Source organism: Phascolarctos cinereus, unplaced genomic scaffold (genome assembly GCF_003287225.1).
Source record: "Phascolarctos cinereus isolate Bilbo 61053 unplaced genomic scaffold, phaCin_HiC Scaffold_9;HRSCAF=440, whole genome shotgun sequence".
Classification (NCBI taxonomy): domain Eukaryota; kingdom Metazoa; phylum Chordata; class Mammalia; order Diprotodontia; family Phascolarctidae; genus Phascolarctos; species Phascolarctos cinereus.
The window spans coordinates 148,701,219-148,719,777 of record NW_027556402.1 but is presented as its reverse complement, the minus strand read 5'-3'; the positions used below and the strand labels follow the sequence as shown (position 1 = coordinate 148,719,777).

At 35.8% G+C, this 18,559-nt stretch overlaps 1 protein-coding gene and 1 pseudogene across 9 annotated transcripts in view; both read right to left on the bottom strand.

Moving 5' to 3' along the window:
* Positions 1-18,559, bottom strand: part of FRYL (FRY like transcription coactivator) — a 292,081-nt gene that overhangs the window by 2,610 nt on the left and 270,912 nt on the right. For 6 of the 9 annotated variants that reach the window (XM_020990364.2, XM_078148491.1, XM_078148490.1 and 3 more), the window contains 6 exons: positions 12,670-12,819; positions 10,341-10,439; positions 5,358-5,426; positions 2,678-2,695; positions 1,740-1,850; positions 67-260 (listed from right to left, as the gene is read on the bottom strand). In XM_020990364.2, coding sequence (XP_020846023.1) covers positions 67-260; positions 1,740-1,850; positions 2,678-2,695; positions 5,358-5,426; positions 10,341-10,439; positions 12,670-12,819 — 641 coding nt within the window. The remainder of the gene's footprint in view (positions 1-66; positions 261-1,739; positions 1,851-2,677; positions 2,696-5,357; positions 5,427-10,340; positions 10,440-12,669; positions 12,820-18,559) is intronic. The other 3 variants (XM_078148492.1, XM_078148493.1, XM_078148496.1) reach the window with 1 other exon arrangement.
* Positions 14,135-16,965, bottom strand: LOC110211236 (14-3-3 protein zeta/delta pseudogene; annotated as a pseudogene).

Genomic DNA, 18,559 nt, shown 5'->3' with positions numbered 1-18,559 from the left:
TGGCCAGAGGTATGTTACTCTGGCTTAGCTCTAAAACATTCCCTTTCAAATGACTTCCTATTTTACCTGAATGTTTTGACTTGTGCGACTGCTGCCATAAACTCTTTATTTCTCAGAGTTTCAATGAGAGAATGAATGGCAGTCTCTATTGTTGCCTGCGCAGCCTCAGGTACATCGGCCTCTTCAATGCTCTCGGAGGCAGCTTCAGCCTCCTGAAGAAAACTTTCCAACTGGGCAAGTTCCTCTGACATGTTAATGACCTAAAACAAATAATCCTTTCATAACTTTTCAGTATATAACAGAGGGCAGAGTTAAGTTACAATAGTTATAAAAATAAACTTTATAGCAAAAAAAATGGATGTCCTTTAAAAATTTGTTTAAAAATGGCTCTTTAAGGATACCAGTTTGAATGTTACCAAATTTTCCTAATACGGTACAGATTAAATATATTTGTTCTCTCTTTTGTTCTATAAATGTACTATGAAATTATATACTCTACATAGAGTGAGATCATAGGATTTTGGAGGTAGAAAGTAGAAGGCAGGGGTCAGGACCCTGTGGCCTCAAGGCCACATGTGACCTTCTAGGTCCTCCAGTGTGGCCCTTTGACTGAATCCCAACTTCAAAGAACAAATCCCCTTACTAAAAGCATTTATTCTGTAAAACTTGTACTTAGTCAAAGGGAGGCTGCACCCAAGGACCTAGAAGGCCACATGTGGCCTCGAGGCCGAAGATTCCTCACCCCTGGTATAAGGTAATGATGTCTACCAAGACCATAGTCTTAGCAGACATTAAAAGCCAACTTGGCATTTTATAGATGGGAAAAGCAAGGCCCTAAAAAATGAACTACCTTAGCCAAAGTTATTCAAATAGTAAGTAGCAGAGCCAGGATTCATACTCCTATACCACAGAGGTTATTACATGTATAATGAAGAACAAGTTTAGTCTCAGCTTTAATTTGTGCCGTAACCGGTGGATATTTTAAAATCATAATATCATTTGATCTCAGGTTTCTCTCTCTCTCTGTCTCTCTCTCACACACACACACAAAATATCCAGTACATTATTTACAACAGGTTTAGAGAATGGATTAGGCTGATTTTGAGTGTAATATATGTGCACTAAAAAGAAGTATACAGAATGTCACAGAATCTTAATGATCCTTGACAGATTATTTTTTAACAAAGTAAAAAAAAGGATAACTTATATGACCAATTATAACAGATTCCAGAAGAAAACAGAAATCAAAATCTTTGATCCAATCTATTAACTAATAGTTAATGCCCCTTTAAATTATTTCCAACATTACAAATTGATTTTAACATGTTCATATTCTTATATGCACCAATGGAACTAAGGAAGGAAGAATGCACTGATCATAAGCCATGGGAAATATGTTTGAGGCTTTATAATATAATTTTATCTCTCGATTTATCTTGATGTCCCTTGTTTGCTGCTTGATTAGGAGTTATCTATGATTACAATTGTGATACTTAGAATCCTTGAAACTTTTTTATAGGTTACTATCTTACTGAGTATGTTTTCTTGACTAGTAATGTCTTGAAGTAATAAATAAGCAAAAATTATTTCATGAACTGAGAAATTATTCATTTCAACTGATGTATAACCTGGCCAGGATAGTCAACTAGCATGTAGTTTTTTTTTATAATTAGACCATTCTAACAGCGATAAAATATACATGTAAACTACAAATACGTGTTTTGTTTTATTTTTTTTACCTCTGCTTCATTTTTGATTGTATCTACTTGGCTGATAAGTTTACAGTAGGCCTGGAACAGAAGTAGCAATTGGAAATGCAATTTGTATAACCTTCGACACAATTCCAGTTCCTAGGAATAAGCAACATTATATTAAGGTTTAGGAATTATTTTTCTGTAAACATATGACAAGACACATTTTAGCCATCTTTCCAGCAAAGAATTTGTAAATAGTTACTTGTTTACCACAGAGAAGGAAATGAAGGAAATTTTGACAGGTTAATTGGGTGTAAAGCTGATTAAAGGCAGATGAAAGATGCTTAGGGAATCTCAATTTATAATTAATACTTAAAGATGAACCACTGATACAGGCTATTTTATTTTTAGAGTGTATTTTTAGGGTTAAGCACATTTCCAACCTAATAATTATGTTGGTCCACCAAGGCCATATGCAGAATGCTTAAAGACATAATGCCGATGTAATACTTAAATTCAAGAAAACAACTTATAAATATTAAGAAGTTATTTTTCACCATAGAGAAAAAGCACATCCCATTGCATTTACTTACAGCTGCCTGAGAAAGCAAACAAAAACTAAATGAATTCTTACTCAGAAGTAAGAATAATCATTTCCTTCTTTAACATGAATTTTTATCAACTCCCCCAAATTTCGTATCCTCATCAAAATAAGAAAATCATATTAACATGTGTATTTTTAATAATTATTAAAAATTTCTTAGAAAAAGCCACTGCTAGTTAGCTTTAATTATGAAATTCCATTAATCAATGTAGGACCAACATTTCATGGGTTAGGGCTATGCAAAACTGAAGCACACACTATTCTTATGGTAGTCTATGACAAGAACATTGCTATGTCACATATGGACAAGAGACAGATGAAGACCAGTTTGTTGTCTGACATGGTTAAGTAAGTCTATAAATCAAGACAGTTCACTTACTGCTAGAATTTCCATTTGCTAAGCAAGAAGGTGAGCAGGTCATAAAAAATACAAAGGAAGAAAGAGACCAAGAATTAGTGTAGGAAATCATTTTAACTAGGGTCATAGATGTCCCAGGCAAACTGAAAGAAATATATTTATTCCCCAAAGGAAAATTATCAAGAAATCAGAATGAAACTAGTTTTTTTTTGCTTTGCCAAAATAATGCAATTTGACAGTTACAATGAAAATTTGGTGTACTGTTATTTAGATACATAAAATATAAAAGCCAACAAAAGTAAAATAAAATCTTAAGAGTTAGACCACTCATAAACTGTTTGTCATGAATAATATTTGATATGTCCTTATTTCTAGCTAGGTTTTTGAAAGTGTTAAAAAAAATCAGGAACTAAAATAAGGTGAGGCTACTTGCCTTCATTTACAGAAAATAACTTTAATATTAAAATCTAAATTTTTATGATGTAGATGATGCTTATCTTACCTTACGTACTCCAATGTAAAAAAAAAAACAATGAATAGTCTCTTAAATTGCTTAAGCATTTTCACCTACATATTTATTTGTTAGTTACTTACGCTGTCAATGAAGATAGGTTTCCCTATACTTTAAGTTTCTGTCCAATTTTTGTTATCATGAATACAAAATTGTCATCACAACACAGAAGCCCTTCTGAATGTAAGTGAATCACCAGTATAGTCTGGATCACTGAGCATATACCATATGTGTTATTTACAGATGATTTACTGTACTGGGGTTATCAACACCTGGTCAGGAAATGACTTTACATTTTCATATTTTCTATTGTCTTAGTATTTGTATTTTCAATCCTTTATAAAACATTAGCAGAGTAGCATATAATAGCCAACGGTCATTTTAAAATTCTCATATCTTTTTAAATGCTTCAAATATTATGCATATTAGAAGAGGGTAACTATTATCTGTGTATACACATCTTAACTCCTACTTGACTATAAAAACTTCATGAGGATAAGGATGTTTTATAAACACTTAAGAACTGTTTGTTGAATGAATTAAATATGAATGAAAAATGAATTAAATATATAAACAGGAGATACGTTAGTGTTAATTTTGAAAGATGAATTAAATTTTAATGTTGTTTTAGCTTTCATTTAATCTGTATTAGTTTTTTAGACTTCTGCATTTTTTCAGAAAGCATATGTATGTTTTTTAAAAAGTTAGTATACATGTATGTATATTAAATGATAGCCTTTTAAAATATATCTAAAATAATAATAACTTTAATTTATAGGTTATGAGCTTTCATGAAATAAAAGAGAAGTAGAACTTAAGAGTATTTTTAAAGTCAAGTGTATAATTTTAAAAGGGCAAAGCAGAATGTTATGAAATGAGTTCCACAAATAAGTTAATATCTGATAATACACTATATGCAGAGAATGACTCCCCCTCCCCAATCAGTTTCTAAAAATAATCAGTGATTTGCACAAATTAAGAACAGCAGAAGAGGATATCGAAACTCACATATTTATATTATTCCTGTTTTTAAAGTTTTAGTTTTAACAAGTTTTATTGAGGGTGAAGACAAAATAAATAAGTACCCATTAGTCCCAAATATCCCACAGTCATAAGTCCAATGAATCACTCCCACCCATGATGGTTCCCAGTGAATGAGCCCCCAAATTTTGCCTTTGCTGACTGCTCTCTACCAATAGTTTTCTCTTCCCTCTTGCTGTTGTCAGCTTCCTTCTTTCTTCACTCACCTGGAACTGCTCTCTTTAGCCTTGTAACATGACTTTTCCATATAGCTTTTCAACGAAAGTGAAAAGTATTTCATTCTAATTTATATTTTCTAATATGAAAGCAAATGGTAAATACTCCCACTTAATATCCCTCATCAAGATATTATACACACACACACACACACATATGTACATATGTGTGTTTGTATATATAAAATGATTCTTCAGGCTATTTTTCCCTCCAAAATAAGCAGGAAAGTATTGAAGATTTGGGGAAAAAACATGTGCCTTCCTAGCCTGATCCAAACTTTTTTTTTGGGGGGGGGTTCTTATCCAAACTCTTGAACACTGTACTTTGGAGTAGGAAGTTTATTAAACTTTACATTAACAATTTAAATTTTTTTCAATTGTTAAAAGCAAAACAGAAAATTTCCCCCATGCAAGAATTAATTGGGATAATGTCCATTTAATTTAATGTATTCAGCCCATTTGTATTTTTCACTGAACTTTTATATGAGCAAATTGCAAAGTGTCCAACCAGAATTTCATCATCAGAAAGGCTATAATATAGTTCTATGGTGCTAATTTCAGGTCTGGTTTTTGGACTAGACAATGTATCTGTCAGGTACTGATGCAGAATACTAATTCCTTTTCTTCTAGAGACAGCTGCACTCAAAGCAGACCACCAGGACTGACTGGTACACAGATGTTTATCTAGCTTATCTACTGAATATTATTAAATCTCATATTACAAACTGGTTGCTTACTTTTATTAAAGTGAAATTTTCATTACTAAGCCAATATTTCATGGGAACCTAACTTTTACAAAGATGATTCTGATAACTAAAATGAGAAGCTTTACAAATATTCTTTATTATTTCTAAGAGTATCAGACAAGAACTGGAACTTGAGTATTTTTATTTGCCTTAGAAATGTACCAAGAAAATGAGAATAAGACACTTACCTGTGCATCTGTGTTACTTCTATACATGTTATCACCACCACCAAATGTCCTCTTGCAATTTTCTAACCACTGCAAGAAAAAAAGAAAAAGGATAAGTAATGTTGAGTAAAGTAGCTTCGCCAATGCAGGCTGGGTGACATAACAACATCCATCATTGTAAGGTACTTACCATACCTTCTCAGAACTCTCTCAAGTAACTATTATTTTACAGCTCAATGGAACTTCATTTTACTGAAGAGAAAACTGATTCAGAGAGTAGGAAAAGAGTAGCTTGGCAGCTAGTAAAGATTGGAGGTTGGGTCTTCCTGACTTCAAATTGAATGCTCTTTCCATTCTATCATAGTACTTGGCATATATGAAGATATTTTGTGCTCTAGAGATGGCCTGATAATTCCTTTTTTTTTTCTTTAACTACAGTCATCTCACTCTTTAGCTGGATAATTTAACATCAACAACTACACTGGTATTTTTTTCCCTTGTTATATTGTCCATCCATATGCAGGATAAATAACTGCAACCATTTCTCTAAAAATTCAAAGAGAGTAAATAAAGCTCATTTAGATACATCACCTAATACTTTAAAAAAGAGAGGTTAAGTGACTTTGCCCAACTGGGGTAATGTAGGATAGATATGGTGAAAATGGGCTGCAAAGCCAAGTCTTCTGACTGACTCTAAAACAAGTGATGGATAACTACTATGACAGGCAACCTCTCCAGATGAAAAGCTCCTGTTAAAACATCATTAACCTCTATAATCTTCAGAAAAAAAGTTGTGCAATCGTTGATTTAATTTTTTTTAACTTCAGAGAATCAAGCACATGGGGGATAAGTGTAATTAAGAAGTCCATTAAACTTAAGGAATACCATTGTCTTAGATTTAAATATCACATTTCAAAGCATTTAAACATGACCTCATATATTTGGTTAAAAGTATTTCCTCAGATGTATATACTGTTTCTGATAAAAACATCACAATATCTTAATTTTATTTAGAGTTAATAAATATCATTATATATTTAAAACTTAAAATGTTGTTTAACATGAGTAAAATGAAGCTCTGACTTACAATTTTATTTAATAATGCAGAATTGTATTTAGTAACACTAGGGTAATGTACACATTGCTGAAACTGAAGTGCAAATTCAAACGTGGTAAAGCTTCTTTGACAGTCTACCTCAAGACAGAGAGATCAGTAAACAGTCCACTTTACCTCTGTAGATTTCACTGGCAATCTTCATGACCTATATCTAACCTTTGTGAGATTTAAGACTGGGAAATGAAAAATGAGATTTCTCATCTGGTCAATTTAATAAAGACTACTTAGTGAATTTACTAGGTCTGTTTGCTTATCAGAAGTGGAATTCTCCAAACACTAGTGTCAGTTTCAATTAGTGACACAGAATCCAAGATCCATTTTAAATCTAGTAACAAAGAAAAAAAAATCATGGGTGTCAAGAAACATTTTAGCTTGAAAAATCAGATATAGATCCGATCATTTTTTTGCTATGCAGTGAGTACACTTTGTTTTTTCCTGCTCCTGAAGTCATACACATTTAACACATCATTGCTTGATGAAAATATACTATCAAATGGAGATAGTAGGAAAAAATGTCAACCATCAGTTTTCACTGAGTAGATTGGTTCAGGCCTCTGTAACATATTCAGAATGTGCAAAACTATTAAAGAGCAAAATTCCAGGGCACGGAAAAACCTGTTTACAATATTTAGTTGAAATATTTTAATGACCAATAAAAATAACATTTTTACCTCCATCTTAGCTTTCAACATGTAAAGAATAGAAAATGAGGCTTGATCTCAGTTATTTCAAAACAGCACTTTTGACCAGATTGGACCTCTACCCCAATCATTCAGAATGAAGTGGTCCGTGGGCTATTTTTTGACAGCATCACTGAAGAAAAACATGTTGTGCATTCCTAGTGAGATAAGGCTGACAGAAATTATTGTCAAATACTATCCAGCAGGTTTCTTAATATCAACTTACACAGTAGACATCTATCATAAGATTACGTATTATCTTTATTCACAGACTGCTCTCTAACAGAATCAGGATGCTAGAGGTGAGTGGTTGTTTTTTTTTAAAATCTATCACTATTAGCAAATATACTAATAGTAATAATTTTAAATCTTAAAAAGTCATATCTTTCCCACAACCCAAGATATCAATCTTTGTTTGTAAAATAACATGCAATGTATGTCTGACAATACATACATGGTATTCTCATTACACTGATTGTTGGTGTTTTCTCCTCTCCTCCCCCTTCCCCCCTGCCCCCACTGTCCCCAGGCCCTGCCATGTCACCGTCATAAAAGTAGGAGATGATTTTAGTCTGGCAGATGCCAATGAGGGATTCAGCTAAGCCCTGGTGAAACTGGCTTTATGACCACAGGCAGGTCACTTAAGCTTTCTGGTGGTTTATTTCTGTATCTGTTAAATGAAGGGGTTGAACTAGATGATCTCAAAGGTCCCCTCCCTGCTCTAAATGTATGAACCAATACCAGAAAAGCTTTTGCACTATGGGCACTGAGGGGAATGTGTAAAACAAACAGCTGGGTGTTGGCTTGCAAAGTCAACTCACTAAATCTCTAGCTATATTATATGCCAGAATGACAGAGAGTACTCTGTAGTGAGCTCAAGATTTCAATCAAGTTTGTTTACTCAACACATTCCATAATCATGTTGATGTCTGCTAACAAAAAAAAAGTACTCATAATTACAGTTTCCAACAGGTGAAGTATCCCAGAGCTTCAAGTATCCAGAAACCAAGCAGCTTTGTACCATAATATAGCATAATATAACTTCTACTTTCCTTCCAAAAGCCAGAATGATATAAAACTATAAAAAAAATTCAAGTCAAATAGAGAAGGAACACAGCCCAAAGGAAACCTCAAATTGAGCCCTAGCTCAGCTGCAACACTGAAGCTCTTGTACATTACCAATGCTCCTATGCTAATTTTGTGTCCTCAAATAAAAGACAGATTATACTGCCAATTTATAGAATCTGAGTTGGAAGGGACCACAGAGTCCATCTAGTACAACTTATCCCTGAACAAATGTTTCAAAGTAATATCCTCTTTCCTATATTTCCATATTTGACTTATTAGTCTAGAGTAGGGCTTCTTAAACTTTTTCTACTCATGACCTACAGTTTAAGAAGCTCTGGAGACCTCCAATGACCTAGGTCAGGGGTGAGAAACTTCAGGCCTCAAAGCCACATGTGGCCCCCTAGGTCCTCAAGTGTGGCCCTTTGACTGACTCAGTCAAAGCTGCAGGTTTCCCACCACTGACCTAGGTCATTGCAAAGATCTTCCTGCCTTTTCATTTTATTCTGCAGACAGCTAACAAAATGTCTTGCACAAATACCATTTTCATCACAACTCTTACCTTTCTAGGAACATTCCACAACAAATCTAAGTCTTGAGGATTCCCATATTAAGCCCTCCAGCCACCTACCTTTTCAATAAACTCCAGTGGCTCCTAGAACCTGGAGGTTCAGATATAACATCCTCTGTTTGGCATTTAAGCCCTTCATTTCTGACCCCTTCTTCCCTTTCCAGTCTTCTTATACCTTCTTTTCTTCCACAATCTCTACAATCTAATGACACTAGCCTTACAGCTGCTCCTTGCACAAGACATTCCTCCTCCTGATTCAGTGCATTTCCTATGCCTGGCATTCTCTCTCTTCTCCTCTTCTTAAGCTTCCTTCAGGTTCCAGCTAAAATGTCACCTTCTATACGATGACTTTCCTGATTCCACTTAATGCTAGCTAAGTGCTTTCCTTCTAAAATTATCTTCAATTTATCCTATGTTGTTTATGAGTAATTGTTTGTACTCACCGTCACCCCCATTATATCATAAGCTCTTTGAGGGAAGGTCTGGTTTTGACTTTCTTTTTATTCCCAGTGCTTAAAACAATGCCTAGCACAGAATAGTTACTTAATAAATGCTTTTTGTTGTTGTCCATCTGTAGCTAAGGCCTCTCATATACGCTATCTGCCCCTCTTAGAATGTGAGTTCTGTGAACACTGGCATGATTTCCCTTTTCTAACTGTACCACCAGTGCACAGCATAGTATTATACTTTTCCATTCATTCATGGTGGGTATAAGCAAGCTATTATACGTTTTCAGTATTGACTGGTGTTCAGGAAATGGCATAAGGGACTAAACCTCACTGAGGAAGGATGTGGTTAGAAAAGGATGGAAGTTAGTCATGTGTTTCAAGAAAAGGGTAATAGCTAGCCTGATGCCCCACTAACAGCTTCCGATATTAATAAGACCTAGAAGAAAGTCTCTGGCACATGAGGTGAATCATCTCTGAGAAGAACATAGACAAAAATTAACATTGAATCAGGAAGCATATGGATTGTGATCTCTGTTGATGAGAGATTACCCACATTGGTGAGATCACAGGAGTCACTGAAGTACTGAAGAAGGCAGGAGTCAGTAATCTATAGTATCAAGCTTTATATTAGCCACACATACATACCAGAGGGAAGGGCTCACAGTTTAGAAGTACCACTATTATTGAGAATGTCATTTTCTCAAAAATTCTATAATGACATTCCCTCCTTTAATCAAATGAGATAATATTTTAAAGCATTTAGCACAAGGCCTAGTGTGTATGCACTACATAAATGCTTATTCCCTTCTCTTTCCTTTTTAAGGAGTTAACTGCCCCAATTTCAGTTGCATAACTACCTACTTAGTTGGTCTATTCTGCAGAAATTATAACTTTAAGAAGTATATGTCAGTAGTACTCAACTACTAATGAAGGTCTACCCTGGGGGCTGCTCCATCACAAAATCTTAAGTGTCCCCCCCAGTGTACCCAACTAGACGGGAAGAGGGAGTTGTGTTCGAAAAGTAGTAAAGACTCAAGAGATTAGAGTCAAAATCTAACATCCCAGCTATTTTACTCCCCCCTTAAAATTTATGGCCAAAATATGCTCTTTGAAATGACTCACCTGTTCAGCTGCTTCTCTTTTGGCATTGTATGTATCCAGATGTTCTTGTAATTCCAACACGCTGAACTTTAGTGTTTCTAGCAAACCACATGACATCAACTGTAAAAACAAAAAGATTTTTTGAATGGCTTGCCAATTTGGTAATGATCACAAAATTAAAAATTTGTAGCTGAAGGTTTATCAGGATTACCTCTGCTTACCCAAGGGATCCAGTCCTAGAGTTACTGAGCTCATTTCTCTCTTACAAGTAGGAATGGCCTTACATTTAAATGGAGAAGCTGAAGGTCTATTTAAGTTTCTATTTAGGAAGGCTAAGAAAGCTAGAATACTCCCCCAAGATACCCAACACCCACTAACTGAATCCAGAAATATTCTGGTGCCATGAAAGGGTCAACACTCAGATATTATGAGGCATTCTTTATTCATTTATTATTTTTACATCTAGACAATAATTTATTTAGCAAGGCATGTGGTTGCAGAAACAAATCAGGTCTAAGACTCTCCATCAATGCAATGACCCAGAGGCTTATGGCATTTTAGCTTTTATATGATTTTTACATAGTGCAAAAGGGAAACAGGACTACATCAGCCAAACTGCAACTGGTTTAGGGTATGAGCTGATTTCTCCTCAGTGGGGGATTTTAGAGAAAACATTTGAAGGAAACAACTCAAAAAACATCAGTGTTGAGAGGCAAAACTTACAGTCACAAAATGGAGTCACTTTGTTCTAACATTAACCCCATTTTCACCTAGGACTCAAAGAGTCTGCTGATCTACCAGTTACCTAGAGAAAATTTGATCTAGGCTGAGACATTGAAGGTAGGAGTAATCCACTCACACAGACATTAGAGGGGCGTAGTTGGCCAATGTAAAGGAAAGGAAGGCACACCAAGTAAGAATCTGAACAAAAATATAAATCTCAGGACACAAAGCAGGAGGCAGAGTATGGTACCACCAAACCCACGACCCCCATCCCCCCAATCAGGCGAGCCATACGGTCAGGTCCCATGAGGAGAAGGATTGAGTACTGATATGAGACTCCTCAATAACCTACTGGAGTCTGTGTAGGGAGGTTTAGAAATCCCCAGATCGGTTGACATATGAGCAACAAGACTGGTTAATCATCGTGTAGGTGATCCCCTCAGAGGCAGTAATGAGATTGAGCACTATGTGGTTCTGCAGGATGTCCTGGGTAAGGGAATCAACCTCAATCTGGACACTAGAAAGGGCTGAGCCAGTTGCTAGCTTCTCAATTTCCATGGACAGATTTTAGACAGCCTGTACCTTGGCAAGAATGTCTATGAATAGAAGAACAGCCCATAAGCATTTAATCTCATCTCCATGTTCAAGCACAGGGTTTTGGAGTTCCCATTTCTAGTGGTGCCAACAACTCCCTAAGATACACATAAAAATGTGGCCCAGTTTTCCCAATGTATGGTTAAAAATGGAAACTGGGGGCATCAGGTATTCAATGCCACAGGAGCCAAACCATGTTGGGAGAAGGTAAGTGAAGGTGTGGTCATCACAGATGAAGAATTGTCAACCAAACTGAGGGGTCTAGGGTCTGGAGTGGGAAGAGAGGTATGGGAGAACTGAGTTTTTGCTGCATTGTCATAACCTATGAAAGTGAGATTGGCAAAATAGGTGCCTTGAAGGGAGACATTTATTCTTATTGTGAATGACCTGAATAGAGTTTAGACACAGGGGATGGCAACATAGGATGAGAATGCTAGGTACCTAATTTAGGGTAGGGAATGAGAATACTGTATAAAAGAGAATGCAGGATAGCAAAAGAAAAATTCTGCCTAAGGCTTGCCCTAGCCTGCCCACTTATTTTCCCAAAGTACTGGGAAAAAGGTATATGGAGGACCACTTTAGATTATGCACTGTGCTGTAGTAGAATGAACACTGGTCTGGGAGTCAAAAACCCTGGGTGATGCACTTAACTTTGCTGCTAACTAGCTGTGTGACTCTGGACTTAATACTACCTACTTACATTCTAATAATATAAAATGAAAAAATAAAATAATTCCCTGTCTTCAGGGAACTCATATTCTCTCTTGGGAAACAATGTATACATGACATATATACAAAATATTTATAAAGTAAATGCAAGGTAATTTGGGGAAGCAATCATTAGCAGCTGGGACAATCTGGATCAGCCTTATGGATGAGCTAGGCCAACAAATCTAAAAATGGCAAGACAAGATATATATATGTATTATGTATGCCTTTTTTTCCCCATTGTAAGGCACTTTTAGTTTTCTAAGATTTTTCATTACATGAAGACGTTTAACTCCTTGTATTGGGCCCATATGTGACAATTTACCGTTTCAGCATCCACAAAGACTGTTGGGCATTCTGAACACATCATCATTACTTCCAATGAACTTTTAAACTTTGTTCCAATTCGCTGGAGACTCTCACCAAGAAAACTGACTGAATCATTTGTTATAGCCCCAAATTTTCTTTGAATGGTCTAGAATAAAACACACAGAGAAAACTAATTATAAATACAGTACACATACAAGTATCTTTCAATCTCTATCTTTAATTTTACTAAAAATTAAACTTTGTAACTTGAAAATTAAACTTTAAAGCTTTCAAAACTCCATTTTTAAAAAACAAATAACATCAAAGAAGTAAACTAAATATACCTGCTTGTCTATTTGGCCATCCCTGGATTTAGTCCTGAAGAATCAAGAACTCCCAAGATAAAACACATGACAAGGGATTACCCAGGCTCTGCTTAAAGAAGTCTAATGAGAAAGAACCCATTACCTCCTGAAGCAGCCTATTTCACTTGTGGATATCTATAGCGTAATATCGCATTAAAAATGAAAAAATACAAAGACATATAAGAATATGGAAAGACAAACAATAATGAAATGAAGGAATCTTTAACTGAGGTCCCCAGGTAGATTTTACGGGGTCTATGACCTTGGCTAGGAAAAAAAATAGATTTTCTTTTCACTACCCTTTGGTTTCCTTTGTAGTCCTACATATTTTGTTGTTCAATCACTTGGTAATGTCCAACTCTTTGTGAACCCATGGACCATAACATGCCAGGCCCTTCTACCCTCCATTATCTTTTGAAGTTTGTCCAAGTTCATGTTTGTTACTCCCATGACACTATCCATCTAGTGCATCCTCTGCCATCCCCTTCAATCTTTCCCAACATCAGAGTCTTTTCCAATGAATCCCAGTCTTCTTATTATGTGGCCAAAGTATTTAAGCTTCAGCTTCAGTATCTGACCTTCCAGTCAATAGCCTGAACTACTTTCTTTATGTATTAACTGATTGGATGTCCTTGCTGTCCAAGGTTCTCTCTAAAGTCTTCTCCAGCAGCACAATTTGAAAGCCTCAATTCTACATTGCTCAGCTTTCCTTATAATCAATCCAACTCTCACAGCCATAGATTGCTACTGGAAAAACCATACCTTTGATTATATGGACCTTTGTTGGCAAGGTGATGCCCCTGCTTTTTAGTATGCTGTTCAGATTTGCTATAGCTTTCCTTCCAAGGAAAATGCATTTTTTTTAAAAAGTAGAACATATGGTTTTATTCAGACCACCATTTTTTGTTTTAAAAGAGTAACTGAAAATCAGGGTAGTGGAACACTATGGAACACATGGAACTTTTGCCATTTGATAATTTTTACACTTTTTTTAAAGCCCATTATATAACTACCAAGCGGGAAGTAAATCTTCAAAATGTACAATTTCCTTTAGAGAAGTTTCAGAACTAAAGATTTAATTACATGAAAAGCTGTAGAGAAAGTAGTTGAAAAGTTCATTCATAAAATTTTTACTCCACTTACATCAACTTAATACACATGTTCTTAACAATTATGCTTGGATTGTTCATGAAAATTTTATAAGACATTAAACAAAGCTAGCCATCATCTCCAGTTATTTCCCTGTTACCTATTATTATAGCATGTGCAAGTATCAAAAAAAAATCACAAAAGCAAAAAACCTAAAAAAAAAGTTAAATATGTAGGTTTTTTGTTTTACTGCTGTGCTTGATACACAGTGACTTTATAAGTATCAAGCAATTCATTTTTATTTCATCTTTATTTGTACATTTGTTCTTAGGTTGCCTAAACCATTTAAATACAAATAAAATGAGTGTGGCAAAAATAATGAGAGTGAACAGCAGGGAACTTTGCAAATAAAGGAATGTGAACTGTTTCTGCCCTTCTCCAGAGTAAAGTGACTGGGTTAAAACTTTATCTTAAGGAAAACTTTAGCAACTGCAATCATAAAGGTGCACACATTGAGACTGTGTATTCCAGATACACTTGGAATGACATATAATATCTATGGGACATCTGTTTCTACCACAGCCATGAGTGTTCCAACCCTAAAGTATCCACAATAACTGCACCTGTGGTTGGAACCAATTATCCCTTTATTGCCCCCTACCATGATAGACCAATATGTAGGCAGTTTTCTTTGCTTAGACATGGAAGCTATTTTAACATTGGCCTTGTGAAATCACAATGTACCAAAAGTATTATGCCAAACATGTAAAACGTATAAAAAAACTCCATATCCCCATATTGGCTACCTCAGATAAAAACAGATAACTCCCCAAATGTTAACTGGCTCTACTCCCCTAATATTAAACATAAAAACCACATGGGAAATACAGAGGTAGCATAAACCTTAAATCATAAACTAAAACTATTTGTGGGACACCATGGATGACAAACGGTCTATTGTGTAAATTTTAGAACGAGAGAGACAAAAGCTGAAAGGCCGGTTAATTCTTCCCTCCTTCTCCTGCTTCAGCGTCATCTCTTTGGGTGTCAGATGTCCACAAGGTCAAGTTGTCTCAATAACTTCATTATTAGTGTGCTGTCTTTGTATGATTCTTCATTTATGGCTTCATCAAAAGCTGTCTTTGCAAGGGAACAGGCTTTCTCTGTAGAGTTCAGGATCTCATAGTAGAACACAGAGAAAAGTTCAAGGCCAGACCCAATCTTACAGGATGTATTGGTTGCATCTCCTTTTTGCTGATTTCAAATGCTTCTTGATATGCCTGTTGTGATTAATCCACTATTTCTTTCTTATCATCACCAGCAGCAACCTCAGCCAAATAATGGTAGTAGTCTCTTTTCATTTTCAAATAGAAAAATTTGCTTTCTGCTTGTGAAGCATTAGGAATGAAGAACTTTTCCAATAGAGACCGTACATTGTTGCAGATATCGCTTAGTTTGATCTCAATTTTCTCTCTGTATTGTCGGGCCATCTGCTGTTTTCTCAACACCTTCTATCTTTTGCTCAATAGTTAAAACAGCCCTCCAAGATGACCTTTGGAACCTATGACATTTTTGTAAGCCAACAGAGAGAAGATTCCTCCCCTCACTGGATAATTCAGCTCCTTGCTCAGTTACAGACTTCACGTAGGCTGCCATGTCATCATATCGCTCAGCCAATTTGGCCTTCTGCACCAGCTCATTTTTATCCATGACATGAATGTTCTGTGCCTGGAGTAAGTGATGGTGGCGGACAGACAGACCGGGGGTGGGGGTGGGGGGGAGGTTCAGCGGTCTCTGGGCGGCAGTGGCTGGAACGTGCATCTCTTAATTTCATGGCTGCAGTTGCTGTCTGTAGTGATCTTTTAGGCCAAGAATATACAATCTGACACTGCTTCCATTTCTTTTCCCTCTATTTGCCAGAAGTGATGGGACCAGCTGTCAAGATCTTACTTTTTTTGTTTGTTAAGCTTCAAACCAGCTTTTACAATCTCTCTTTCACCTTCATCAAGAGGCTTAATTTTTCATTTAAAACATTATTCTGAAAGGGGGTTCACAGGCTTCACCAGAATGACTGCTGAAAGAGTCAATGACATAAAATAATGATAAGAGCCTCTAAACTAGAAAAACAATGTGTGTTTTTCTACACACACACTATGACAATATAAAAGTGACAAAACATTATGAGCATACAGGTAGTAAGAGGACAATCAGAGACTGGAAGGGGAAAAAATGGATAACTGAAAATGAGTTATGGTCATAATGAGACAGTAAAGAGAAAAAAGAATAAATGTGTCAAGTTGTGGCTAACAAATACACTTTAAAGGAGTGTGGGTTAGGCATGCTATTCACAAATATACATTAAAAGAAATGAAACTTTCTAAAGCTGAAGAAGGCTGCTCAGGGAGAATAATATGACAGTATTACACTTTAGAAAGTGGCACTACCAGAAAGTGTCCAGTGAGCCAGACAACCTGACTTTTTAAACAGGTATCTGGACTACCTCCCTTCTTCATCTCTGTCTCAAGTGCCTTCAAAGCATAGCTTAGCTATTATTTCTTACATGAAACCTTTCCTGAATCCCCAAATCTTTAGTGAAATCACTCTGTTATTTCATTCATGTATATGCTTTATTTCCCCAATAGATTATAGTCTCCTTGAAGGTGATGAATGCTTTATTTTTCTTTTTGTATTAACCACTGCCTAGCTCTAGTGAATCATAAAATAAATACATCCATTCTTTGCTATACAAACAAGATCTGCCTCATGACAGCTGTCTATAAGACAAAAATATACATAATGAAAACTTTGTTTCAATTCATTTAAATGGGAAAAACTGTGGTGCACTCCTGGATCCCAACTCTCTCCCTCTCTCCCAGTCACTTTTTTCTCCACCTCCCCCAACTTAATAGTATTTTATTTTTTCCAATTACATGTAAAACTAGTTTTCAACATTCACTTTTATAAGATTTTGATGTCCACATTTTTTCCCTTCCCTCCCTTCACACCCCCCGCCCCAAAATAGTAAGCAATCTGATATAGGTTATATATGTACAATCATATTAAATGTATTTCCATATTAGACATGTTGTAATAGAAGAATCAGAACAAAAGGGAAAAACCAGGAGAAAGAAAAAAACAAAATACAAAAAAAGTAAAAATAGTAGCTTAGATCTGCATTCAGAATCCATAGTTCCTTCTCTGGATATGGATAGCACTTTCCATCAAAGAGTCGTTTGGAACTGTCTTGGATCACTCTATTGCTGAGAAGAACTAAGTCTATCATAGTTGATCACTGCACAGTGTTGCTGTAACTATGTACAATGTTCTCCTGGTTATGCTCAATTCACTTAGCATCAGTACATGTAGGTTTTTTCCAGGTTTTTCTGAAGTCTGCCTGCTCATCATCTCTTATAGCACAACAGTATTCCATTACATTCATCTACTAAACTTGTTCAGCTATTCCTTAACTGATGGCCAGTCACTCTTTTTTCACTCAAATAAATACCCAAATGCTTGTTAAATTCATAATGCTTCATGAAAGGAGAAAAAGAAAATGATGATGCATAAATGAATAAAGAGATGGAGAGAGGATGGAAACAGAGTCAATCTGCTAAACACTGTGGAAATAAGAGTAATGCAGAGGATGGTAAACCCTCATCATGACATGTCTCATTTTGAGACTCGATACAAAAACAGAAAGTAAAAATGAACAAATAAGTCTCAGCGGAGACTTCTTGTCACTCAGGTCTTGGGGGAGTAGAGGCATACTCTTTTATTTCTGATGCATACCAGAAGATTCTCTTTTACATTGTATTCTTCCATGTATGACTGTCTTTCATGCCCCTTCTGTATAGGCATTTGTTTATTTTTTTAAATTAATTTATTTTGGTTTATCACTTGCATATGCTTTTGAGTTTAAAATTTTTCTCCCCCTCCTTCCCCACCACCTTCCCTAAGACAGCACACAATCTGATATAGGCTATACATATACGTTCCTATTAAACATATTTTCACATTAGTGATGTTGTAAGGAAGAATTAGAACCAATAGGAGGAACCACCAGAAAGAGGAAACAAAACTCAAGAGAAGAAAAAAATAGCAAATAGTATGCTTTGATCTGCATTCAAACTCTATAATTCTGGGGCGGCCAGATGGTGCAGTGGATAGAACACCGGCCCTGGAGTCAGGAGGTTCTGAGTTCAAATCCGGCCTCAGACACATAATACTTCTTGGCTGTGTGAGTGCGGGCAAGTCACTTAACCCCAATTGCCTTACTAGAAACAACAAACAAACAAAAAAACCCAAACTCCATAATTCTTTCTTTGGATGTGGATAGCATTTTCCATCATGAGGCCTTTGGAGATGTCTTAGATCCTTGTATTGCTGTAGGAATTTGTTTATAATGGTGAAAAGTATTCAGCATACAGTGAAAAACATACATAGTAGAGTAGG